General features: G+C 39.2%; 1 protein-coding gene across 6 annotated transcripts in view; it reads left to right on the top strand.

The window, feature by feature from the left end:
* Positions 1-26578, top strand: part of Znf148 (zinc finger protein 148) — a 121407-nt gene that overhangs the window by 67319 nt on the left and 27510 nt on the right. For 5 of the 6 annotated variants that reach the window (XM_005071540.4, XM_040750882.1, XM_040750883.1 and 2 more), the window contains exons 5-7: positions 13710-13835; positions 24492-24615; positions 25745-25828. In XM_005071540.4, coding sequence (XP_005071597.1) covers positions 13710-13835; positions 24492-24615; positions 25745-25828 — 334 coding nt within the window. Of the gene's footprint in view, positions 1-5643; positions 5768-13709; positions 13836-24491; positions 24616-25744; positions 25829-26578 lie in introns of those variants that run through there. The other variant, XM_040750884.1, reaches the window with a different exon arrangement.

Here is a 26578-nt window from a genome sequence, read left to right as displayed (position 1 = left end):
TGTGTAGGTCTGGGGAACAGACTCAGGTTTGGGATGGGTGCTTGGACCTTCTACAGCTTCTCAGTGGCTTTGTCTGACATTTGAAATCATGAGTTTCTGTGCTGTAAAGCAGTGTGATAGAATCGTAGCTATACTTTAATGTGTTTTGTTTCTTTGATTAAGTTTTTTTTTTTTTTTTTTTTTTTTTTGGTTTTACGAGACAGGGTTTCTCTGTATTGTTTTGGAGGCTGTCGGTCCAGCCTGGCCTCGAACTCACAGAGATCCGCCTGCCTCTGCCTCCCCAGTGCTGGGATTAAAGGCGTGCGCCACCACCTCCCGGCCCTTTGAATAAGTTTTTAATGGGCCTGTAAATTCAAAATATATTTGGCCAATAGAGTAAGACTTCTCTTTTGCTTTGGAGTTTAAAATTTTTCTGAAATCCTATCATTAAGGAAGATGGCACAGGCAATTATAATTATATTGTATACTTTTTCAAAGTCATTTGTAAGTTATAGTCTGTTCTTAATTATTATTGTGTATCTTTTCCAGACACATTTGGGAGATTCAGTAGTAAATTATTATGTTTGTGGGCTGTTGATTCTTGGCTTTTGTTAGGGCTATGTTCCAAGAGGATATACATTTTTAACATTCAAATACTTACTTCAGCATAGTCTGGATATAATTTTTAGAGGCAGTTGAATTAGACTCATGTTGGATAGAATAGGTCAGCTCCAGGTTTTTCATATTTTGTTCCTGTGGTACAAGCCCTTAGAAGTCTTACTTGAAGTCTTTCTAAACAAAGAAAACTTGGCTAAATGAACCTTCATACTCTTTGATGAGAGTTTATGTTATTGCTTACAATTACTGATGTCAATTCGTTTTATTAGTTAATTTATGAATTGAGACTAGGTTATACTATGTCGTCTCAATTGACCAGCAACTCACTTTATATAGTCCTGGACTGGCATCAAACTCACAGACATGCCCATCTCAGTTCAGTTTATAGTGGATGAATTAGAGTAACACTTCAACAGGTTGAGTTACTTTATCATCATGCTTGTGTCTAGAAGTATGTTAGATTTTGGCCTTTTCTTTTAGATTTTGGAAAATTTACATGTGAATAATAAGATTTTGGTGGTGGGACCCAGGTTAAAATAGGACAGTCATTTTTGTGTCATACACATTATTACACAGAGCTTGGAGAAAAATTTTATACAGTATTTTTTACTGTATATTTTGAGTATAGCCTGATACATGAAGCCAAGATTGCAAGGTTCCTTCCACTTGGGGCATCATGTCAGCACTCATGGTGGAGATCTTGGAATTTGGAGTATTTTGTGGTTGTGGATTAGGATTTGTAGTTATTTGTTTTAGTGAGTGAACCTAAAAGATTCTGCTTTCCTCTGTTTTCTTCTGGTCTGAAACAAATCTGATCCAGCTCACCATCTTTTAACCGTGAGGGTGGAGGCATAAACTGTTAGCAGAAGATTTCTCTTTGGGTGGCTTTATGAGAATTTACTAGTTTGATTTTTGTCTAGGTCAGAGTTAGAGGCTCAGCTCAGCTCTGCTGGGTCAGAGGTGTCTATTGTGCATATACTTTATTATAAAATGACCACATAGTTATTATAAATGTTAAAATACTATGATGAGAATAATGACACACACACAAAGGTAAAAGTTCTTTAGGCTTTTATATAACTCAGACAGAGTGCTTACCTAGGATGTGCAAGGTCCTGGCCAGGTTTCAGTTTCCAGACACACACTCAAGCGTGTGTGCATTTATACATTCCTGAATAGATGGCTGGCTGAGGAGTCCTTGTTTCTGTTTTGTGTCTACCCTGATCCCAAAGAGATTATTAATACTGGTATCCTAGGAAATTGTAGACAAACATTGGTATATTTGTTTCTATGTAGTTTGCTTTAAAGATTTTATATATTATGTAAATGAGAATTATATCATATCACATTTGAAATTGTGATTAATGATATTTTGTATAGATTTTCATGTCATTGTATATGAAACTACTTTGTTTATTTTAACAGCCAATAAAATGGTCTGCTATTGTTTACTTGACATCTATGTCATTGCTAGATCTGTTTGAGTTAAATAGTGGTAAAAAAGAATGCTTGTGCATGTAGCTACACACCTATTTAGATTCTTTCTGTACATGTATTACTAGATCAGAACATTCATAAAGAAAATTGGATAAATTATTAGGTACATAAATTTAAGTTTCATAAATTTAGTCAAAGTAACGGCCATGTGTCTAGATCAAGGTATAGAACATCACTAGTGACCCAGAGACATGCCACCACCACTACCACCCCCCCCAACCCCCGTTTCCATTACCCTGAGGTTTTTATCATGGTCTGTTAGCTTGCTTGAGTTTGAATTTGATATAAATGTAACCATATATTCTATGTACTCTGATTTTGTTTGTTGCTTATGAAATACAGCCATCGCATGCCTTCAGTAGGTTATTCTCATTCCTGAGTTTATTGTTCATTGTAGTATTGTAGACAATTAGACTGTTTCTAGAGTGGGCTGTAAGTGTGCTTATACTGAGATTGTTTGCTCAGCCAGCAGAAGGGGCTAGTTTCAGTTTCAGTCCCAGAACCCCCCTTCCCCCCCCAGGCTTGTTTCTAGATACTGACCACTTTGAGAAGCACTGCTTTGAGTTTCCGTGTGTATTTGTACTCATTGCTTCTGGCTGTTTCTTCAGGAGTCAGTTCTGTAGTTGGCAAGTGTCCTGCTTATTGCCAGAGTTTGTGATTGGTTCGGCAATGTATACAAATTGTTCCATATTCTTGGTATCTGGTCTTGTCATATACTAGATTTTAACTATAGCCATTTTAGTTATATAGTGGTTTTCCTTTCACTGATACCTTGTCATGTTTAGTGACAGACACTTCATGTATTATTGCTTGAATTGAGGTTTTTTTCAGGTGGTGTGAGAATCACAAAAACTTTTTAGTTACAATTTAGTTTTTGAAAACTAACCCAGAGAGATTTCTTTCAGTTTCTATTGATAGCACAGTTGGGGTATTATTGTAAGGTAAGATATGGCTAATAGAAGGTGTTTTTCCTCCTTCATGCCTTTCTTTCTCACTCATCTCTCTGTCACCTTCTTCCCTTCCTTTCATTTCCTTTCCTCTCTCCTTCCTTTCCCTCTTACTTATTTATTCTTTTATTATGTCCAGGGCATCATGTAGGTTGGTCTTGAACTCACTCTGCAGCTCGGGATGACCTTGAAGCCTTGCTTCTCTTACCTCCACCTCCCAAGCGTGAGGATTACAGCCATGTGCTACCATTCCTGGGAAGTCTTTCTTCTAATAATGAGGACATGTACTGGATTGGAATTGATGTCATTTTAGGATAATGAAATAATACACACTTAGTGAGGGGGAAAAAAGGAAAGTTTTAAATCATAAAAAGAATATAAAAATGGCCGCTGTAATCTTACTACCCTAGAATAACCACTGCTAATGTTTCTTAGATAGCTTTTTAGTATTTCTTTTTGTTGTTTTCCTGTGTGTTTGGGCAATGTTTGCCCCCCAAACCTGTTTTGTATTTCATAAAGCTATAAAAATGTCTTTTCATGCTTATTTCTATTTACCACTTCACTATGACCATTTTAATGCTAATCAAATGTGATATTGCTAATAACTGTATAATACCTGTAGTTTATTACTGAGCATTAGATTTATTGAGTATTAGTATTTGTAGTTTTTATTATCGTAAATAATATTGTGAAGTTATGTGAACATTACAATGTTTTTTGATTTCTTCAGTATGGGTTTGTTTAGGCTTTGCATATGTATTGGTTAAAATATAATTCATCCCCCCCCAAAAAAAAACTCCAATGAATCCAGGTTTTGTAATGGTATTTGAAAATTCCAACTTAGTGTCTTGTAAATGATGTAGCAAAATTTCAAAATACATATGATCTTGAGAAGGTAACAAATGTTCTCATCGGGTAGAGAACTGGAGATCAGAGAACTACTTTGTGGGAGTCAGTTCTCTCTCCTTTTTCTTTTGTGGATTCTAGGATCAAAGTCGTGTTGTCAGCCTTGTGTAGCAAGCATTTTACCCGCCAAACTGCCTTGCCCGTCTTGGAAATGGGTACTACACTGAAAGGCAGGGAAGTTGGAAAGATGCTCTTTACTTTATTTTAAGGTACACAAGGATGCTGTACCTGTATGTGGGTCTGTGCACCACATGTGTGCCCTGTGCCTACAGAAGCCAGAGAGGGGTTGGGACTGCCACTGCCTCCAAACTGGAGCTACAGACAGTTGTGAGCTGCCATGCTGGTACTGGGAATTGAACTCTGGTTCTATGGAAGCAGGAAGGCAGTGTTCTTAACCTTAATCTCTCTAGCCCTGGAAGGAGAGTTTTAAATGAAAGGAAAGATAAATGTGCATTAGCTGTATTAAATTTTAGATGGCAAGATGTATAAATGAAGCTATTTTGTAGCAGTTAGTAACCTCTCTGCAGTGTGTGGTGTTGATGAATGGCAGGTATGTTTATTTGGTTATTTGTTGCCTTAGAATTTTCAAAGTATTCTTTTTGTAATATTGTTTGGTTTGGGGGGGTAGGTAGTGGTTATTATTACTGTACCAGTAGACAGTTGAGGAGATGCTAAACTAATGAGTAGCATCATGAATCTCTTGTATATTGCTGTCAGTCCCCCCCCCCCACAGTCTTGCTCCCATTCCCCTCACACCCCTCATCAGTGCATGAGTATGTTGTGGGCCTGTCAGTTTAGTTAGGGGTATTTATACAGCATGGGTAAAGGGCAACTTACTAGTGGCTACACCACTGAAGAAAATGCTTCTTCCCTCCTCCAGCAACCACTGACTGCCTGTAAACCCTCAGGGAGGGGTGAGGCCTCTGGGCTCTCCATTCTGTGAGGGCATTGAGAGGTTCAGATGTGTTTAGGCACTGCTAGTTTGAGTTCTTGGTCCCAGTCCTAGTTTATAGCTTGGGGTGAGAGGCCTCACTGAAGTTCCTTATTAGCAACACGAATATAAGAAATAATCCACAGAAAATAGTAGTTAAGGGTCTTATGTGTCCCTGGATATATAAGGCTTGGATTTAAATTTCCACATTCTCTTTTGATTACTACAGTTTTGAGCAAGACTGAATCTTTTGGGGCCTTAGTTTTGTTTTCCAGTGGAGTTAAACCTTAACCTTAGAGTTAGCTACTTTATAAATACAGTACTGTAAGATTCTAGAGACCATGTATTCCCTACTCACTACTCGAATTCACAGTATCCTTAGTGCCCAGACAGTACCTGGTATGTGCTGCATTTTTGACAGTGCCACAGATGGGATCTTGAATCCCCCTCAGGGCATTCTACAGGGGACATATGTGGCCTGTAACTTCATCATTTGAGGTGGTGTTTGCCAGGTTTTCCTTCTGTAAGTTAATGATTTTTGTTGTAATTGTCAAATTATCTTTGAGGAGATACTGTGGCACACTATCATTTCAGTATTGATATTTACTCCATAGGATCATAATCCAGTATAGCCATTGCTTATTTGTTTGCTTATATTGTTCCAGTTTGAGCCTATAGGAATTCTTTCCATCATTTGACTCCTTTTAATATATTCTGATCACCACATACTCTGTTTTTTCCTGTCCTAGATGTGGAATCAGCTATTTCCTAAGTAGTCATTGGTTTGTTATAGTTGGATAATGATAAATAGAAACTAAGTTCTGGGTGCTGGATACAGTGAGTGTCATTCCTTCTTGGTGATCTCAGACGACAGAACTAGGAAGTACAGGTATGTCTGCTCACCCACATGTGTGTGCAGCATTTATATGTGTGCCTTTATTTTGATGGGGACAAGCATTTCTTTCTTTCTTTCTTTCTTTCTTTCTTTCTTTCTTTCTTTCTTTCTTTCTTTCTTTCTTTCTTTCTTTCTTTCTTCTTTTTCTTTTGGTTTTTTGAGACAGGGTTTCTCTGTATTGTTTTGGAGACTGTCCTGGAACTCGCTCTGTAGTCCAGGCTGGCCTCAAACTCACAGAGATCTGCCTGCCTCTGCCTCCCGGGTGCTGGGATTAAAGGAGTGTGCCACCAATGCCCGGCTGGGGACAAGCATTTCTATGAAAAGAGATTGGATGGAGGAGGAGGAAAAGAACATGATTGAGGTGTGTCTAAATCAGCTGTCATATTGGTATGGGACACTCTTCACACTCTTAAAGAAACTCGGGGCTTGGAAGAGCCTTTTGAAATTTACTCTATCAGAAATTTAAAGTTTTATCTTAATGTATAAAAACAAAAGCATTGCCAGGTAGTAGTGGCACACGCTTTTAATCCTAGCACTCAGAAGTCAGAGGCCAGCCTGGTGAGTTCAAGGCCAGCCTGGTCTACAAAGCTACACAGAGAAATCCTGTCTTGAAAAACCAAAACCAAACAAACAAAATATTGTAATAACATCTTTGTTAATAAATCTATAAACATCCTTAGATTTGTTTTTGAGTATTTTTTCCTGTATGTATGTTTTTGTGCCACATGTGTGTCTTGTATCCATGAGGTCAGAAGAGTTTGAGCCACTGTGACATTGAGACTCAAGCCCAGGTCCTCTGGAAGAGCAACACATGCTCTCAAACACTGAACTAGTTTTTCAGTTCCAGCCTTTTTGTTGTTGTTTTGGTATTTTGAGACAGGATTTGTGTTGTTGTTGTTGTTGCGTTGGTTGGTTTAGAACTTGCTATTTAGACCAGGCTGGCTTTGAACTCAAAGAGATCCACCTGCCTCTGCTTCCTAAGTTCTGGGAGTCACCACTGTGTCTGGCCTTGTTTTGTTTTAAAGATCGACTTAATATTTTTATTTATGTGTGTATATTTATCCCTGTGTAAGTTTCTGTGCACCATGTGTATGTAGCTGCTCTTGAAGGCCAGAAGTCATCTTATCTTCTGGAACTGGAGGTATAGGTCTTTGTGAGCCACCTGATATAGGTACTGGGGACCAAACCCAGAAATTTTCCAAGAGAAGTAAGTACTCTTGACTTCTCTCCAACCCTGAGAAAAGAACTTTCATAAAACAAAAAATTTAGTGAGAAGTGAATTGTGCATTTTTGTAGCTTTTGTCTGGCTCAATGAAAACTGTTTAGGTGCTGCGCTTACTATTGCATGCAGTCTCTAAAACCATCACTTGTTAAACAACCTTAAAATGAAACTGCACTGCTGAGAGTGCAAGTGAGTAAAGAAGTAGGTGTGGTGACAGCTGTTTGACCAGGAGGCCCCACACATGAGAACCACTGATGTAAATGCAGTGTATTGTTGAACCAACTTAGAGCAGTTGCCATGAGACAAAGAAGAAAACTTAAGTTCATGCAATATCGTGGAAGTTAGAAGAATAGAATTTCCAGCTAGACAGGATCAGCATTATTTCATTAAGATAACCTGATTTACTCACTATCCATTTTGTCTCTAGTTAACTATAAAATGCTGATACTGGAACAACATTTAACTTTATAGTAATAAATATACTTGATTGTCAGCCTCCTCACGATCAATAATAACTGTCCACTTCTTCACTTAACAGAAATAGTTTCTTATAAGAGTTTGCCTTTAATCGTGGGTTAGGCAAAGGAGAGAGTGTGATTCATAGCTCACAAACATCTGTCCATCAATATGTAGCTTTACCTTCCTGCCCTAATCTGTAGCTCTGGGAGCCTAGAATTTGAAGTCTTCTGTTGGCTGGTTATATCTAGTCAGCCCCTCTAGCTTTCCTTCACTTTCTCTCTCCTCCTTCCTTCTGTCTTCAACCTTAGATTTCTCCTTTTCTATATTCCATAAACATCCCAAGTAGTGCTAGCGTTCCTTCTTGAGCCCAGTATATTTGCAGTACAGGTAATTGTGTCATAGCTTTCTTTTCACACTTAATGATACTAGTGATCATCTTGTTCAGCTCTTTTTCAGGCAGTGTTTTGGGACAGGTTCCTTCTGTTCCTTTTTGCATAGTTATATACTACCTTTGCTCTCAACATAACCATTTTTCTCCCTAAATTTGGAGTCAGTTATTTGTCTGGGCATGTCAGACACAAAGTTTTGTTTTGCTTTTTTTTTCAAAATGTTGGGATTTTTTTTTTTTTTAAAAAGGATAATCTTTACAAAATTTGGGTTTGTAAAAACTTATAGCAGGCATTTATTGCATTTCTAAGAGGAAGAAAAGGAGCTGTGGAGGCAGGGATAGTGCTGTAGAGAGGTGGTGAAGCAGCAGAACCTTGGTGATAGGTGGGGGACGTCATCAGCAGAGTTAGAGGGAAGTTGAAAGGTATTTTTCTTGGTGGGTAAGACAATAAATGAGAATTCAAAGGTTGAGATTGAAATTTGAAAAGAACGAATCGTTCCAGAAGTATTTGCTTGTAGATCATACGAAGTCATGAAAGCTGAGATTAGTGCTGGTTATTAATTTAGTGCCAACAGGACAGTATTACCCTGTTTCCCATTAGAGAAACAATGTATAGTAATGTATTTGCAGGAGGCTCATAATGAGATGATGTCCCAAGTTAGCAGAGTTGGTGGCATAGCTAGAGTTGCATGTGGGATGTTGGGAATGAGAAGGATGGGCCCAAAATGACCTCAAAGAATTGGTTATCTTCCTTATGGGAGATAGGGAGAGGAGAATAAGCGAAAATTTGTAGACTTAATTAATATGTCAGCTGATATCTATGTCCGTTACATTATTAGCATTATTGGGTCTGGGGAAAGAAAGTTGGGGAGGGAGGCAAGTTTGGAAGTAAAAATTCGAAGGAATATATAATGACAGACTTGTAAATCTAATTAAGTCTCTTGTTTCATCCTTTAAACTTGTCAAGTTGTCATCTTTTTCTGATTTTCCCCCTGGCTGCTTTTCCTCTTTACTATTCATTCATTTAGTTAGAGAATGATGTGTTGTCTTGGAGTATTAGTTTTTTGTTGTACTTGAGAACTATCCATTTATACATTTAAAGACCTGGGGAGAAGAGCCCTCATTTAGAATGTGTTCTTCACATTCAGAATGGTACTTTACACATAAGAGTTCAGCAAGTTTCTGTTTTATTCTTTTAGCTTTACTGAATTTGGTACCAAACAGGCACTTAGTTGCAATCATATGAGTACAAGATAGGAAATTACAACAAAGAGTGTTTTGTGTGTGCGTGGCATCTTTAAGTGGTGAGACATACTCACTAGTAGAGAAATGAATTAAGTCTTAGAACAGAAGGTCTTTCTGAACTTGAGTTTGATTCTGGACTTGAGAATTAAGGGAAGGGTTTTTTAAAACTAGTAAGGCTCTTTATGGTCAGGCTTGCAAGAATAAAGAGGTACATTTGAGAATTGTAAGAGACCCACATGGAGTAGGGATGCGTACAACTTAGGGACTTGGACGAAGGCAAGAGCAGAGGGTATAGAGATTTAGGTGGTGAAGTATTTGGTTTTGGTTAATGGGTTTTGGAGTCACGCTGATATTTCTGGATAGAGAACCACACTGAACTTCACGCTTTGAACTAGTCTTGAGGGTGCTGTGAGGGAGACTAGTTGGCATGGCTTCTTGTTTTTATAGATTACTGTTGTAAGCATGCTTGGATCAAGGGAGGCTGAAATTATTTCATGCTGTCTATAGTGCATTCTTTCACATGTTGCACACTTCGTCCTGTGTTTGAATTTCCCAGCATCTTCGAAAAACTTACTTTATTATCTCTTTGTGTATATATTGTATGTATGTAGGCACACATGTCATGCATGTGTACAGAGGTCAGAGAACAACTTTATGGAATCAATTCTCTCATTCCTCTTTCTGGGGTTACCAGGTCTATCTGTTCCTCTCCCCTACTGTCCTCTTTGTTAATGGTTGCAGTGAGGAGGGGCTTGGCTGAAGGTAAGTTTGTGTTAGAGATGGACCACATGCTTGAGACTTCCTTCCTTCCTTCCTTCCTTCCTTCCTTCCTTCCTTCCTTCCTTCCTTCCTTCCTTCCTTCCTTCCTTCCTTTCTTCCTTCCTTCCTTCCGATTTGGAGACAGGGTTTCTCTGTATTGCTTTGGAGATTGCCTGGAACTCACTCTGCTCTGTAGACCAGGCTGGCCTCGAACTCACAGAGCCACCTGCCTCTGCCTCCCGGCTGCTGGGACTAAAGGTGTGTGCCACCAATGCCAGGCTAGTTCATTCCATTTTGAGTAACAAACTTTTTGGATCAGTCTAAAACTAATCTACTGTTTGATTGGGTTTGTGCCCTTTTCATAAGTGTGCCTAGTATTTGAAAGTGATAATATTAATATAACCACTTTTCATGTGTATGCTCGTAGACTGTAGTTTGTGAATAGCTGCTGATTGCAGAACTTATGGGCCTGTTTTAACTCTATTAAAAGAGTTTCTGTTGCTTTCTTTTTTTTTTTTTTTCTGTGTTGGTGTTTTTGAGACAGGGTCTCTGTTTAGTCCTGTCTGTCTTGAAAGTCATAGAGATCTGCCTGCCTCTACTTCTCCACAGCTGGCATTAAAGACCACTATGTCCTGCGAGTTCCTTTTTCTTGTTGCTGCAGGTTATATTTTAATGTTGTTTTCCCATTTAATTTATGAACTGAAAAATATCTTTGAATTGTCTTTTGGAACCCCTGTGAAATTGGGGCAGTTCCACAGCTGCTTTCTGTCCTTATCTCTGTCTGTTGTATACCCAGCCTGAATACATGGTTGTGTTTCAGTGAACCTCAGTATTGAGGTGGTGATTTTACCATTCTATGATGTTTTCAGATAACTGACACCAAAATAACCCCGAGTTCTGCAGCCTAGTAGACTCATCAGCTAAGTAACCATTTGCTTGTTGACCTGTGATTCCACAGTTCCTCATTTCAGGGACTCAGGATTGCTTCCATTTCGTTATTTTGCCATTCTGTCCGAAACCCCTGGCTCACAGAGGCTAAGCATTCTACTCACAAATCCCTACCAGCAACCTGTCTTCTAGTTTACACTGTGAGTCTGGAAGATGCCCTTAGTGTTTGGTGCCATAGTTTTCATAGTTTTTTTTTTTTTTTTTTTTTTTTTTGCAAATGTAGTCATGCTAACTGTTTTGAGGGCATAAGCCTGAGCCTTCGAGGCCCTAACAACTAGACTCAGTCTCCTGTTGACAGCATGCCAGCTAACAAAGAAACAGCAGTAAAAAGCACAGAAAGGAAATTCTGTTGGTGTCCTCACATTGAGAAGAGGATCCGAGAGAGGTCCAGTGACTAGCAGGTCCATTGTTGGTGTTCGTACATGTGGGTAGGTTTGAACAGAGAATAAGAGCATAACAACTTCGCCAAGCAGTCCTGGTCAAGGTATGCTCCTGCCTTGTTTGGGCTTAATCTGTCCTGAGTGCTCTGGCAATTTGTCAAAATGTGTGAAGTTCCTTCCCAGGAACCTGTTCCCCTCCTGGCTCGCACTTTGGACTTTAGGTATGCATCCCCTTCCCTAGCATGAGATTTCTGGGGAAATAGCAATTCCTTGGGGCCAGTATTTGAATGGTCTCATAGGTAGTGAGTGAGAGGCACTTTATTTTTGTTGGAACACTTAAATCATTAACACCTTTTGTTTACTTGGATGATTTTCAGAGAGTTCTATATTTTATAGCAGAATTTCAGAAATTTTGTTTTCACTTTAAGGATACATTTATAAGGTTTAGGTGAGGAGGAGGTTGACTGAGCATTCTCAATCTAATAAGAGTTGACTCCATCACTAGTGACCTTAGAACCTTGGTGTGTTAAATAAGACTCTGGAACCAAGGTTTCAAGACAGAACAACATTGTTGACTGCATATGTCTCCTGAACTCTGTTTCTATAATTACTGTATAGTAAGCATTAGGCCTTGGGTAAAACCTTTATAATTATTTATTTGGTAATGATTTGTTGAAAAGGCCAGGAAGAAAGTGACTGCTAGTTTGTAAAATATCTTGAGCATAGAAAGGGGGAAAATACTGATCATAAAAACATTGTTTTCATTATTTGATTTAGTTTTCTTTTGATATGATCAGTTTTTAGAAGTTTGTACTGTTTCTTTGATATTTAAAAGAAGACATCAAGATGTGTACATGTAGACTTTTAGTTCCTGATACTGTATCAACTTGTTGGAGCCTAACCTTTCTTTGTGTTGTATCCTCAGCATTGGTTCCTTAGTGTGCAATGAAATTGGAGTTACTGATCTCCGCTGTGTGCTGTTAGGTCTTATAAACATCCCTGTCCAAGACCTCATTCATATCTCCCCACCCCATTCAACAAAGTTCCTCATTTCATATACTCTGTTTTTGTTTCTCAACAGTCTATTAATTAGTTCTTCAGCACTTTGTTTAGTTTGGTGCACATATGCATACAGTTACTCTATGTAGATTCAGCAAAAGACGAAGAGTACAATTTTGGGGTGGGTGGTCACAAAAGACTTTCATGTGTGCACGACAAGCAGAAACAGAGAGATTTCCCAGTGTGCACACCCTGGGAAGAGAGCTGTGGAGAGGTCCAGAGCTAAGCCATGTGTTTAGAGCACTACCGTGAGCTTTAGGTGGAGGGATTGGTGTAAGGAAGGAGGTGACTAAAGGTCAACAGTTCATTGTCTTAGCTCGGGTTGATCTTGAAGAAGTCTCTTGCTTTCAGGATTGGGGTGATTACCAGGATAGGGTTACTTCTGCTCCATGGGGCTGTCCTGTGAGGATACGCTGTCCTGGGTATCCACTGTGACACAGCAGAAAGGTGAAAGACATGACTTATCTATGCTATCCATCATTAAGGAGATGAGATAAATTATACAAAGATTCCTGACAAGGTAAGCAGGTAACCCCAAATAAAGGAGACAAATAAAATCAAAGTAGAGAAGCCAGGCTTTTATCCCGAATTGAGGTAACCTTGAAGCCCAAGTAAAGAGTAGATGCTTTTTAGAAAGGTGGTTTCTATGTGCCTGTTACAACTATCCCCGTGTGTATTAATACTCTCAATCTTTAAGAGCTAGGGTATTGGCTAGTCTAACCTTACAGATTGCCAGTGCAAGTGATAAAAGAGTATCTGTGAAAGGGCAGACCCTAATGACAGAGCATGTAAGTGAACAGAGCAGGGTGTGTATGCCTCAAAATAGGAGTGCCATTGTAGAGCAGAGCCCAGGAAAATGGAGTCACACTTGTTAAAAGCACTGTGGGTGTGAATTCTAGTAAAAGGAACTTAGTGTCAGGTAACCGTGCATAAGATCCATTTTTCCATAACTTACTGGCTGTAGTTACACGTAGAAGGGTTAACACAAGTGACTTCAAGACAAGGTTTTGCTGTGTAGCCTGGGCTGGCCTCAACCTCATGATTCTTCCCTTTTAGCCTCCCAAGTGTTACCATGCCATTTTATTCTGATACCCGTCCCTACACCCCTTGTCTCTGAACCACTTTCTCTTACATTGTTGATTAACTATCATATGGTTTGGTTTTTTTCAACCCTCTTCACCAGAATGGACTTTATCTTGGTTGGCTTGATTTGGTTCCCATGTATAGGGAGAAGGGACAGATGACAACGAGTTAATACAAAACCCTTTTTGGCTAAATTCAGGCAATTTAAGTATAGAATGAGTAGACAGTGCCTACTTGGAGTACTTCCTTAAGTTTAATTGTCTGTCCTGTGGGTGATGTCCTAGCATCCCCAAAAATATACCTCAAGTGATTTTGTTAGAAGTTGTACTTTGGCACAATGCACATTGGATTTTATGCATTTCTAAAACCAGCTTTGTTTTTTTTTTTAAACAGATAAGTGTAAAGCAGGAAATTACTTTTACTGATGTATCTGAGCAACTGATGAGAGACAAAAAGCAAGTCAGAGAGCCAGTAGACTTACAGAAAAAGAAGAAGCGGAAACAACGCTCTCCTGCAAAAGTAAGAGAATATGTTAAGGTGTCGTCACTAGCCTTTTCATTTTAAACTGTTGGCTTCTCTTGTGGGCAGGAACCTGTTTGGACCTGAAGCCAGACGCAGAAGTCTTAACACGGTTTAGTACAGTTGGTGTGCTACACCAGCTCCTGCAGGAGGCATAGAGAAAAGAGATGCATACCTATGTGGATGGGGTGGGCCATGACTTTTAATCCACCCCCCCCTTTTTTATACTAAAAACGAGCTTCTGTCTTTCTATGTTTCCCTTGTATTTAAAAACTAACAGGATTTGTAGGTTCTTGCTTGTCATTCATATTTTAATACAAGTGTTAATGTTTCATGAAAGTTTACTCAAATTGATTATTCATCAGAGATATCTTTAATAGAATGTACATTCCCTGGGGGCAGAGACCTCATTTTATCACAGCTGTATCCAGGACCTGAAGGGGGAGGCTAAATGAAACCTTAAAATTTTGTGATGCAAGGAATGGATTGGTAATAAATGCTATTAGGAGTTGGTCTGCTTTTATGTTTTTTTTCCTCCTGCAGTGGCAGTGTCTTGATGTTCAGTAGTATGTATCATTGGCAATTTATCTTCATAGTTATTTCTTACAACTTTTACCCTATGTAGTAAAGAAGCTACCCCTCCACCCCCCCCTTTTTTATGCAGCTAATAAAGTTGCTTTAAAAACCTTATGGAGTTGGAATGTAGCACAATCGTATAAGGTTTTTAAAGCATTTTTATTAGCTGCATAATGTATCATTTTGACAAGATCATGTTCTAATTAATGATTGTTTTGTTGAGCATTGCTATGTTGTTGCATTCTTTTTCATTTTAAGTCAATGCTGTACATTTATCATTGTGTTATGAAGTCAAAGGGTATACACTCGCTTTTCAGAATCATTATATCTAACCATGTGTCTCTGACTGCATCCTTGAGAGTTTGAAGGATCAGGCTTGGCCTTCTATAGCTCCCACAAGAGACACTGTAGTTGGAATCCTATTTCTTCAGTTTTGGGTCATACTGAGTTCATATTTCTCATTTGTGTGACATTTGTGTTTCACATTTTATGGAATCCTTTTTTCACCCCCACCCCCTTCTTGTTTGTAGTCTTACTGTTTTTTTCGTGATTAATGTGATTTGCTTTTATTGTTACTGGTTTTTACATCAACAAATCAAATTCCTCAGAGTAATTCCATGGTCTGTGAAAAATTAATTTCTTTTTTTTTTTTCTTTTGGTTTTTCAAGACGGGGTTTCTCTGTATTGTTTTGGAGGCTATCCTGGAACTCACTCTGTAGACCAGGCTGGTCTCAAACTCACAGAGATCCTCCTGCCTCTGCCTCCCGAGTGCTGGAATTAAGGGCGTGCACCACCAACGCCCAGTGAAAAATTAATTTATAAAACTGTAATGATGGGTTGATTGTGCTACTTTGTGCTCACTGTTTACATGTGGGTAATCTATTATAAGAATTAAGGTTTATTTATTTTGTATTGTAATCATATTAGTGTTTTGCCTGCATGTATGTCTGTCTGTACACCACATGCATGCCTGGTGCCTGCATAGGCCAGAAAAGGGCATTAGAGCTGCTGAACTTGGAGTTACATGTGGTTGTGAGCCACCATGTGAACACCAAGAACTGAACCCAGGTCTTCTGGAAGAGCAGCTATTGCTCTTAACCTGAGCCATCTCTTTAGGCCTGCTGTTATATGTTTTCCTAGATATTTTATTATCATGTTTTCTGGTGCTATTCTGTAATTTATTAATTTTTTAAAAATTAGTTTAATTTATTTTTTGTGTAGGAGTGTTTTGCCTGAGTGTATGTGTGTGCATTACCTGTATGCTTGGTGTTAATGGACAGAAGAGGGCATTGAATCCGAACCATCATATGGGTCCTGGGAACCAAACCCAGGTCCTTTGCAAGAGCTGCAAGTACTGTAACTACCTAGCTATCTCTTCAGCCTATTATTATTGTTGTTGTGGTGGCTTTTTTGAGACAGGGTTTTTTTTGTAACAGCCTTGGCTAACCTAGAACTAGCTTTGTAGACCAGGCTGGTCTCAAACTCACAGAGATCCACATTCCTCTGTCTCATGAGTGTTGGAATTAAAGGGGTGCACCAGCACACCTGGCTCTGTGTGTGTGTGTGGGGGGGGGTGTGGATGTGTGGTGTGTATGCTCTTCCAGGACAGAAAAGGATATTAGATTCTCTTCCACTGGAGTTGGCTACCTGCTCACAACTGGGAATCAAACCCAGGCCCTCTGTAAGAATGGGATATGCGTTTAACTACTTAATCCTCCAGCCCCACCTTGATGCCTTCTGACGTTCTCACTGAGTCCTAGATTATTACTGTCCAGTAGAGGATTACCCAGAACCCTTTTGGTTATGTGCTCTCTAGGCATTGGTGGGTGTGAGGAGGGTGCTGAGGATCAAACCCAAGTGCTGGAATTAAAGGTGTGCACCACCACTGCCTGGTGAGGCATTTTTAATACACATCGTATATTCAGAATTTGCTTGTCTAAGTCAATTCTTTGAAGATTTCTAAAAGCACCACCAAGGTATTCTGTCCCAATCAATGTAGTGGCCAGGGAGACAATCTATTCTAAGTGCATAAGAGAGCATTTCAGGACAGGCCCTTCCGGAGTTCTTAGAGCAGCAAGGTCCTATAAATAGTATAGATAGAGCAGACACAAATGAGAAGAACAGAAGTAGCCACTTTAAGACTGTTCACAGCAGTTGGGCCATGGTAGTGCACACCTTTGATCCCTGCACTCTGGGAAGGGGGCACAAGAGTAGGTGGATCTCTGAATTCAAGGCCAGCCTGGTCCACAGAGCAAGTTCTGGTACAGCCAGGACTGTTGCACATAGAAAGTCTGTTTCAAAAAACCAAACCAAACCAACCAAACAAAACCCCCCCAAAAAAAAACAAAAAACAAACAAACAAAAAAAACCCAACTTGTTCATAGCAGGGCATGATGGCATATGACTCTAACCCCAGCACTTGGGAGTCAGAGGCAGACAGATTTCTGAGTTTGAGGCCAGCCTGGTCTATAGAGTGGGTTCAAGGACATCCAGGGCTATGTAGAGACCCTGTCTTAAGAAAAGAGCAAAAGCAAAGTTGTTCTTACATGTTAGTATAGTGGGCAGAGAGAAGTGTGGCTAATTTTTACATTGATCTACAGTTTCCTAGTTGAGTGGTTTCTTTGTGTTAGTGTGTTAGTGCCATACTTCAGATATTTCATCGAAATAACTTATTCTGCCATTTTCACATGAAGACAGATAAGGCTATCTTCGAATTATAGTTTATAAGTCAATGTGTTGATTATCTGAAGTTTTTAAAAAATTTTAAATTTCTCAAAGTTTGAGGTATAATATATGCTACGATAGTATGTAGACTTTGAGGAAAGTTGTCAAAAGGTGGAATGTTGGGGAGTAATATGTAGTAGATGGTGTGAGAACTAGAATTCATTAGCTTTGGAGGGCTAATCTCCCTCAACACCTTTTCCAGACCTCGTTCGTTGCCCATCACCAATATCTTTAGTATATGTGTTGTCAGATGGGATCTGAAGAGGAAATAGAACCAAAGTAACGTGATGGGACTCGGGTGAGCAGACAAGAGCTCCATCACACTAGCTGTGGTGGTGCATTGCACTGCAGACAGCAAACAGTATTTATGTCTGAACTTTTGTCATCTTAAAGTAGATGAAATGCTTTGTAACTGAGTTGGGGGACTATTATCTGGAATAAGGTATTTTCTCTATTGTGAAATAATTTGTTAATGAAAATTGAAGAAATTGTAGTCCCTTGTTTCTTTCAAATGTCACATTTCTTCTTTGGGTGAGGGGTGTAGAGGGCTGCTTTGATTGAAGTAGACTGGGTTGAACCCCAGAGTTTCATGTATGCCAACCAAATAAGTGTCCTACTATTGAAGCACCTACTATACTCCCAACCCAAATACAATTTCATTTTTAACCAAAATAGTACTTTTAATCATAAATCACCCTTTGATATCTCAGTGCTGACATAATAAACCTTTTAAAATTGCATGTGTAGTAAAACAGCCCCATGGGAAGACTGATCTTTCCCCTCACAGTGGAGATGTGAGCATTGGACTGGAAGTGTTCTTGTTGACTGCTTCTGATGGCTTCACTGTCTCGTTCCTAAGGACAGGCTACTCATTGTTACCTTGATGTATCAGTGGGCTACTTGCATCACTTTGTTTTGCCTCTTTAAGTCTGCCATTGTTCTGTATTATAGATAGCTAAGTTATTAGAAGCCTGTGAAGTCTGTGTAAATGGGATCCGGTCTCAGTGTATTATATCAGTGGTGGTTCTCCCACCTACCAGGCTCTGTGTTGGTTGCCTATGGTACATTTTCCAGCTGTAGACATCTAGGGTTCATCTATGAAGACTCTTACTTGCGAACATGTGTATACTTGAAAAGAACATCAGGTGACAGTGGTGCACATGTCATCTGAAGACCTTACGTCTTGATGGTGTTGCCACTAGACTTTGCCATTTCCATTGACCTTCATGAGGCATTTTCCAGCTCAAAAAGAATTTTATGATTGTTTCCTTTTAAAATTCATGAATTCTAAGAAAGTTTTTAAAAATAAAATTGAATATTCTTGTAATCAGGTAGTATATATAAACAATTGCTAGACTTTCCAAACCCTTTCGTAATCAACCAAGAAAAGACAGCGTGGTTTTAAGTCTATTCTGTAGTATTTCTCCCTTTCATTTAACAAACAAATTGAGTGCCCAGTCTCTTGATAAGAGCCAAGGAAAGGAAGTAGGTTGTTATTAGAGCCTTTTAGGAGATCTTATAAGAACTGATTGTTCAGAGTGGTGCTGAACTCTAGAAGGATGATGTATTACATACACAGATTATGAACCAAATGTCATCTCCCAGCAGTTTAGTATGTACCACTGACCCCAGAGGAGAGTTAAGATTTGGGATAAAAAAGATTTAAGATAATGATTATTAAATGAGAAAAATTATCATCACCATCATCGTCTTCTGAGATAGGGTTTCTCTTTGTAGCCCTGAATGGTCTGAAACTCAGAGATCTACCTGCCTCTGCCTCCCGAGTGCTGGGTTATAAAGCATGTGTTGCCACCACCCAGCTGAAAAAAAGTATTTTAAGAGAAGCAGAAAATGGATGTGTTAGACATTTGTCATACAATCTTCTTCATGTGCCCTTGGTTTTTGGAAGAACTATCTTTGAAAATGAACTGAGACTAGAAATGGAAGTAGGAAGACAGGCGGTGGTGGCGTGCACGCCTTTAATCCCAGCACTCGGGAGGCAGAGGCAGGCGGATCTCTGTGAGTTCGAGGCCAGGATGGACCGACAGCCTCCAAAACAATACAGAGAAACCCTGTTTCATAAAACCAAAAAAGAAAGAAAAGAAATGGAAGTAGGAAATCAAATGTAATACTAATGAGAAAATGATAGAAGAAGATTAGAAAGATAATATACTAGTAATTCATTAATCTGGTTTTCTCAGACAGTGACTGTATTATGGGGAAATTGTTTTTCATTAAAAGGATTATGATGATGAAGAAAAATCATCTTTTAGAGACTATCACCTACTTCTTTAAACTCAGAAAATATGGGAGGACCTTTCTAAAACTAATTAATGGTCAGAGGTTAGTGAGATGGCTCAGTTGGTAAAGGCACTTGCCACCAAGTCCTACCATCTTAAGTTTGACTCAGGACCCATATAGTAGAAGGAGCAAACTGACACATACAAGCTGTCTTATTTCTGGCTGCCCCTGCCAATCTGTTAAATCTTCAAGGCCAGTATAATGAATGAATCATATTCCATTCTTATGACGTGTGAGTTTCATATTCTTATTCTGACACCGTTAAAGCTTTCCACTTGAAAATAAAATTTGCTAATAAGTAAAATGGTAGTGTAGAGACATAATAAAATCCCAAAAGAGATTGTGAATGTGAGGGACTAGTCCCGACTAGTATAGTCAGAAGACTTTTACTCTGCATGACCTTGTTATATGCTTTTGGAGAAGAGAGAAAACCTTATTTGTTTCGAGACATTTTTCAATGTATCCTTGGTACTCACTTTGTAGACCAGGCTGGCCTTGAACTCAGAAATTCACCTGCCTCTGCCTCCTGAAGTGCTGGGATTAAAGGTGTGCACCACCGTCAGGCAGGAAGAAAGTCTTCAAAGTCCTTTTCCCACCCTCAGTTGTAAGCAAAACTTTTCATAATTGGTGAGGGTTTAAACCACTGATTCTCAACCTTCCTAACACCTCAACCCTTTAATACAGTTCGTCATGTTGTGTTGGCCCCCAACCATAAAATTATTTTGTTTCTACTTCATAACTATAATTTTGCTGCTGGTAGGAATTGTAATGTATATTAAAATGCAGAACATTTGGTGTGACCCCTTCAAAAAGGTCTTTCATCCCCAAAGGGGTCAAGATCCACAGGTTCAGAACCATTTGTTTAAATCATCTCTAAGTTCTCTTGGGTTTGAATGTCTTAAACGTTGATATCAGTTAATGTTGGAAGGTGTCATAAAGTCTGTAGTCATTAGATTAAAATATGAATGGATGATTTTAGTTGTATGTGCATACAATGCAAAAAACTCATTTTTGTCTTTTGAGAAGAACCCTTTCTCATGGAGAGCATGATTGATTCTGAAGTGAAGTCTGTCAGTTGAATAAGTAGAGTTTAGGCCTTGATAAAAAGAGGTGTGTTACTAAGAGAGCCCTCCTCACTCCTAAGGCTTCTCCACATTCTCCGTGTGTGTGTGTGTGTGTGTGTGTGTGTGTGTGTGTGTGTGTGTGTGTGTGTGTACGTGTACATGTGTAGACTATATACATTATACATATAATGCATATATACACATATTAGCTAGAAACAAATTTGTCTCAAAATAAAAATACACAGTGAACCACGAGATTAGGAACACAGAATAGCTAGGGAATTCCATTAGATACCAAACAGGTTTTGTTGTTGTTGTTGTTTTGCTTTTTAACCTGTAAAATCTTAACACTATTAAACAAATATGAAACTCACAAGAGTTCAATTTTTAGATTATTAATTTGTCCTCTTGGTAAAAGGAGAGCCTGACTTGCTCCATCTTTATAAAATACTGTTTATGCTGAAGTAGTAGTGACAGGAGGAAGCTAGCTCAGAGCTGCTGCTGTAAGAGTTGAGCTTGAAGGAGCAGACCTGTAATCCAGTCTTGGGGGAATTCTGAACATTCTGGCCATCAAAAACAGCACTCCCAGCTAAAACTAAAAATTGCTATGATTGCTATGTCCTATGCTCTAGGCATCAAAGCCTTAGCCTCCAGCTCCTTCTGCTGTAATGGTGATTTTATGTTGAGTGGGGGAACCTAAGCAAAAATATTTTGTGGTACTAATAGCAAATAAGACTCATAATCTCTAGAATAAATGTCTCAAACCATTTGGAATCACAATTCCAAAAGATCCTGAAAGGTGGGAAACAAGAATAAGTCAAGTCAGGCCTATAGAGTTGGCTGCTCTTCCAGAGGTCCTGAGTTCAATTCCCTGCAACCACATGACAGCTCACAACCATCTACAGTTGGGTCTGATGCCCTCTTCTGGCCTGCAGGCATACATGCAAACAGAGTACTCATAAATAAAATACATAAATACATAAAATGAAAACAAAAACAAAACTAATGCCATTGTATGCTGAGAAAGACAGTTTGGCAGAGTTACTATGCTGCTGGTCTCATGTCTGCACTGTGTCTTAGAATGCTCACTTGTGTATGGTTCCTAGGATGATCTGAAGGTCAAGAGATGGAGAAGTGCTTGTTAGCTAACCCTTTCTTGTATGTCTGTTTGTTTAAAGACTGAAGTGCTAAGTTGTGAGGACTACTTGGTATAGGCAGCAGGCAGCTGGCTCTGCAGTGATAGGTACAGAGTCCACTGTGCCCCACACTCCAGTAGTGAATGAAGCAGGCAAGCTCATGTGGATGCATTCCAAACAGATTAGAAAAGCCATTAGTGACTGTTGATGGCAAGGTGGATTTTAGTCCATTCTGTAAACAAAAATATGCATTACACTGGCCTAACAAAGGAAAAGAAAATTAAATTTAAAATATCTGAGAATCTGATATTTCTACTTGAACTTATAAATATGCTGGGCTTAGTGTATCTGTCCACAAAATAGTAGTAGTATCTGTTTCATCTATATATTTATACCTTCAATTAAAAGCTAAATGAAGATAGCACGATGACTTCTGGTGCTGAAAATAATGACCCAGAACTCTAAACTGTCCATAAAGGGCTTTGTGGGCTTTTTGTTTGTTTGTTTGTTTTTGTTTTTGTTTTTTTCAAGCCGGGGTTTTTCTGTATTGTTTTGGAGGCTGTCCTGGAACTTGCTCTCTATACCAGACTGGCCTCAAACTCTCAGAGATCCGCCTGCCTCGGCCTCCCGAGTGCTGGGATTAAAGGCGTGTGCCACCAGATCCGGCTCATAAAGGGCCTTGGATAGCCAGTTATTATATCCATTTAACAGTAGGCAACATAGGCCAGGGTTGTGCCTAACAAGACCTTTCCTTCCAGTTGCTATCCATAGAAAGCCATTGAACTGCCATGGTTTTTGGCACTCAGATCTTATTTTTATCAACCTAAGTGAAAAGAAGAAAGGTTGGTATTAATTGTCTATTTATTATATATAATACTTAGCATCATTTTCTTTTGCATGTTTTGAATCCTATTTTAAGAGGGTTTGTGCATTTTTTTTTTTTGTACAATGTTAACTTGCATTATTATTATGTGCCTGTGGAAGAACTGGGGGAAAAAACCTTAAACTTGACTGGCCAGAAATCAAACTTTTATTCTTGCTGTCTGTTCAGGAAGCTGTGACACCCACTTCCATTCTCCTGCCAAATGTGTCCCTTCTGTGTGTTGGGTGCATAGACTTGAAGCATTGTTGGCCATGTTGGCCATTTGCCCAGAACCCAAATACCCTGTATAATTTGCATACTAATTATCATTGATTTGCATGCAGTATAGGCTGAACCGTCTCCCTGAATTTAAAGTAGAAAGATACTCTAAAGCTTAAAGCCACTTATCCTTTACTACTTCTCTTTTCTAGAGTTAAAGAAGGGATCATAGCTGTGTGTTTGTAGGCCCCAGTCAGTTTCTATGGGCCTTTGAATTTCTAAGATGTTGTCCAAATTTCTCTTTCCTGTGTTAGGCAGTCTCTCAATTTGCTTTCTTTCTTTCTTTTTTTGTTTGTGTATGAGAGGTGAAGTGTTGAGACAGGGTCTGCCTATGTAGCCCTGGATGTCCTGGAACTCTCTCTGGACCTCAGGCTGGCCCTGGACTCACAGAGCTCCACTTGCCTCAGCCTTCTGATTGTTGGTTTAGTGTGTCATCAGTCATAGTTTACTTTCTATAGATATTCAACTCCAAGTTGTTTCCACCTCGAGCTCATGCCCCTCCTGCTCTGATCCTGCCTTTCCCTCTTCTTATCTTCAAATTCTTGCTATGCAGCCCAGGCTGACCTTGCACACTCTGTCCTCCTGCTTCAGACTGCTGGTCTCCACTACAGCTGACACTCTTAGTTTCTATTCTTCGTATCATGTTCTGCTCCAATTTTCTTCCCCTGGTAATGATGAGAGGAGTCATTTTCTCTTACCACTCTGCTGTGTGTCTAACGGGAAGTAGTAAATGCTGCATGCTGAGGAAGTGGATGGTGAGGGAGTTCGTGAGGCTGCGTGAAGGTGAGCTTTTACTGGTAACTGCTAGACCATACTGGCATAAGTGTTCTTATTGCCAGATGCCCAGGATGGTCAAGTTGGTTTCTTTTCTCCTGTCTTCCCACTCTGATTTATCTGACAAGTATTTTTAGGACATGTTTAGCAGTGTTCATTCTACAGTATCTTCAGAGACCCTAGATGAGACAAAGTCTAGAGTCTACTGTAGGATTACCGAGAAACTTAATTTTCTCTGTTTTAAAAAAATGAGAAAAGAATAACAAGTAAAATCTTACCTGGCTCAAAAAATGTTTAAAGTCTTTAAGGGTATCCATTATTTTATCTGTTCAGTTCATCATCCTTCACAGTCAATAAATCCTTTTGAAGTAGTTATTAAACATATACAAGTGTATATTCAGACACACACAAAAGGACACTGTATCTAGATAGATACATATGGTCAGACACTATCTCTCTAGGTACAGTGGGTTTGAACCTCTTTGTATTGAACAAATCCTGATGCTTATTCCATTCAAGCAGATAGAATTTCTCTATTTACAATCACATAAAATTAAGTTGTATTGATTCTCTGTGTTTTAACCATTCTCAGTGACTGATTGATACTTGACTTTTCTCCCTGCAAACATGAGTATTTGAAGTTGGAAATCAAACTGTGCTCACTCTAGCAGCCCCATATGGGAACAACCAGGGGCACTGGTGACCATCAGCATGACAAGGGAAGTGGCAGAGTGCTACCCCAGGGTTTTATACCGATATTACCCAATCTAAGTAAACAACACTTTCCGACATTACAGGTACCACTATTCTATCTTTTCCAGATTATTTCTGAAAAATTTACAAGCTCCAGTGATCGTTGCTTATGTTGTCCTTTTAAAAACGTAGTATTTATTTACATTTTAAAAACTTTCTTTTGTTTTTGCCTTTTTTTTAAAACTAGATCCTTACAATAAATGAGGATGGATCACTTGGTTTGAAAACCCCTAAATCTCACGTTTGTGAGCACTGCAATGCTGCCTTTAGAACGAACTATCACTTACAGAGACATGTCTTCATTCATACAGGTATTGAATAAAAATGGGCTTGCGGCCATTAAAATTATTATCATTATTTTCATCTCCGTATAAATGTAATCCAGTCTTAAGACTATAGCTAACTTGGCATTGTCAATCAGAATTTGTAGCCAGACTATCAGGAAGAAACCAAGAAAGACTTTAAATGAGCAGACAATTAGCATGGATGTATACATTTAGTAGTGATAATTGGGTGCTTACCTGGCTTAAAGCACTTTTTTAACTCAGAAACTGCTTGAAAATGTACTAAGAACCTATGGCATTCTTTCTGTGCTAGATGTATAATCAGCACAGGTAATGTTTGGACATCAAATACTAGAAATGATAGCTAACCAAAGTAGAAGTTAAAAATTGTGAAATTGTTGAAAATAGAACTAAAGATTGATTCTACACCTTTGGAAAGCAAGCTAGAAATGTTAGATGACTTGGCAGGTAAAGGAGAGGGAGTAATGAGGGAGAGTTGATGAACTAGGAAATACGGTAGCAGCCAGAAGCCAAAGGAGAGAGGATGCGAGGAGGCTGAGGAAGGGCCACACCCTCAGAGGATAGAGGGTGGTGGGAATCTGTGGATCGAACACCAACGAGATTGTCTCTGCAAGGGTCTTGCCACAGTGGGTGGGGAGGCATCTGAGACTTGAGACTCCTCTGGTAAGATGTGATGGGGCAGAGAGGGAAGGTGTCAAGGAGCGTTGTCCTATTGAAGCAAGGCTTCCCAGTGGAACAGACCCCCAGCGCTCTGAAATGAAGATGGAAGGCTTTTATATAGTTCTGAACTCTCGAAGAAGATAGGTAAAAGGGCACAGAGATAGATGGTCAGCCACAGAACAGGGTGAGCATGCCATCAGATAAGGAGAGGAACCTGTGGCTTTCCTTCTCTTTTTTCTTAGAAAAATGTAAATCATACTTTATTTTTGTGTAATTGTGAAAATATAAAATTTTAAATCCTGGAGGAAATTTTTTTTGGGAAAATAGAACTGTTAATGAAAAATGCTTTTTAAAATCCTATGGTGTTTTAGAATTTTTCAAGATTTGGGCTTCTAAGGCTTACATATCCTCAAAGTAGTGACTTAAAATGTTGTTTTATTCATTAACTAATGCATGGATGTCAAATTATTTTAAGGCGAAAAACCGTTTCAATGTAGCCAATGTGACATGCGTTTCATACAGAAGTACCTGCTTCAGAGGCACGAGAAGATCCATACCGGTGAGTGCTGGTCGCGCCCTCCTCCTTAAGCTCTGTCCCACCGAGAGAGGGAAGGTTCTAGTAAGGTGCATGGCCTTTGCCACTCTAGTCATTTTTGTTGCATAAAACCATCAAGCTCGGCCTGTCCACTTTCTCTCCTCAGTAAACCAGTGTTTTAGACCTAGGCTTCAATGTCATGTTTCAGTGGATTTTTTTTTGGGGGGGGGGCTTGATTTGAAACAGGATTCTCTGTATTGTTTTGGAGCCTGTCCTAGAAGTAGCTCTGTAGACCAGGCTGGTCTTAAACTCACAGAGATCCACTTGCCTCTGCCTCCCGAGTGCTGGGATTAAAGGCGTGCAGCGCCACTGCCTGGCTGAAGTAACTGTTTCTTGAGCTAAGTAAAAATATCACTCACACTAGTTAGCTTGTGAACTATTGCGTTGTTTGTAAACACTGGAGCAGTAGCACCCTTTATATCTCTACTTTATATGGCTTACTGTATCAAGAAAGACACAACTACCAGTGTCTCCATCAAGTAGTATGATTTACAAGCAGGTACTTTGGAAGGTCACTTTTTAGTTTATATGTCAAAATTTTAAATCTTATTTTAAAGCAAGTATATATATTTTTAAAAATATTTTAAAACCAAGTTTTATAAGTGACTTGATTTAGTAGACTGTTGACTTTTCTCCTTTGATATCCCTAAGCATTGTAAAAGATGGTTTTTTGAAATTGATTTACAGTGTTTTGGGGGTGAGTTTGTGTGTGCA

The sequence above is a fragment of the Mesocricetus auratus genome, unplaced genomic scaffold (assembly GCF_017639785.1).
Source record: "Mesocricetus auratus isolate SY011 unplaced genomic scaffold, BCM_Maur_2.0 Super-Scaffold_100008, whole genome shotgun sequence".
Lineage (NCBI taxonomy): Eukaryota > Metazoa > Chordata > Mammalia > Rodentia > Cricetidae > Mesocricetus > Mesocricetus auratus.
Note: the sequence above shows the minus strand (reverse complement) of the source record. Positions and strands in the feature narration are given on the sequence as shown.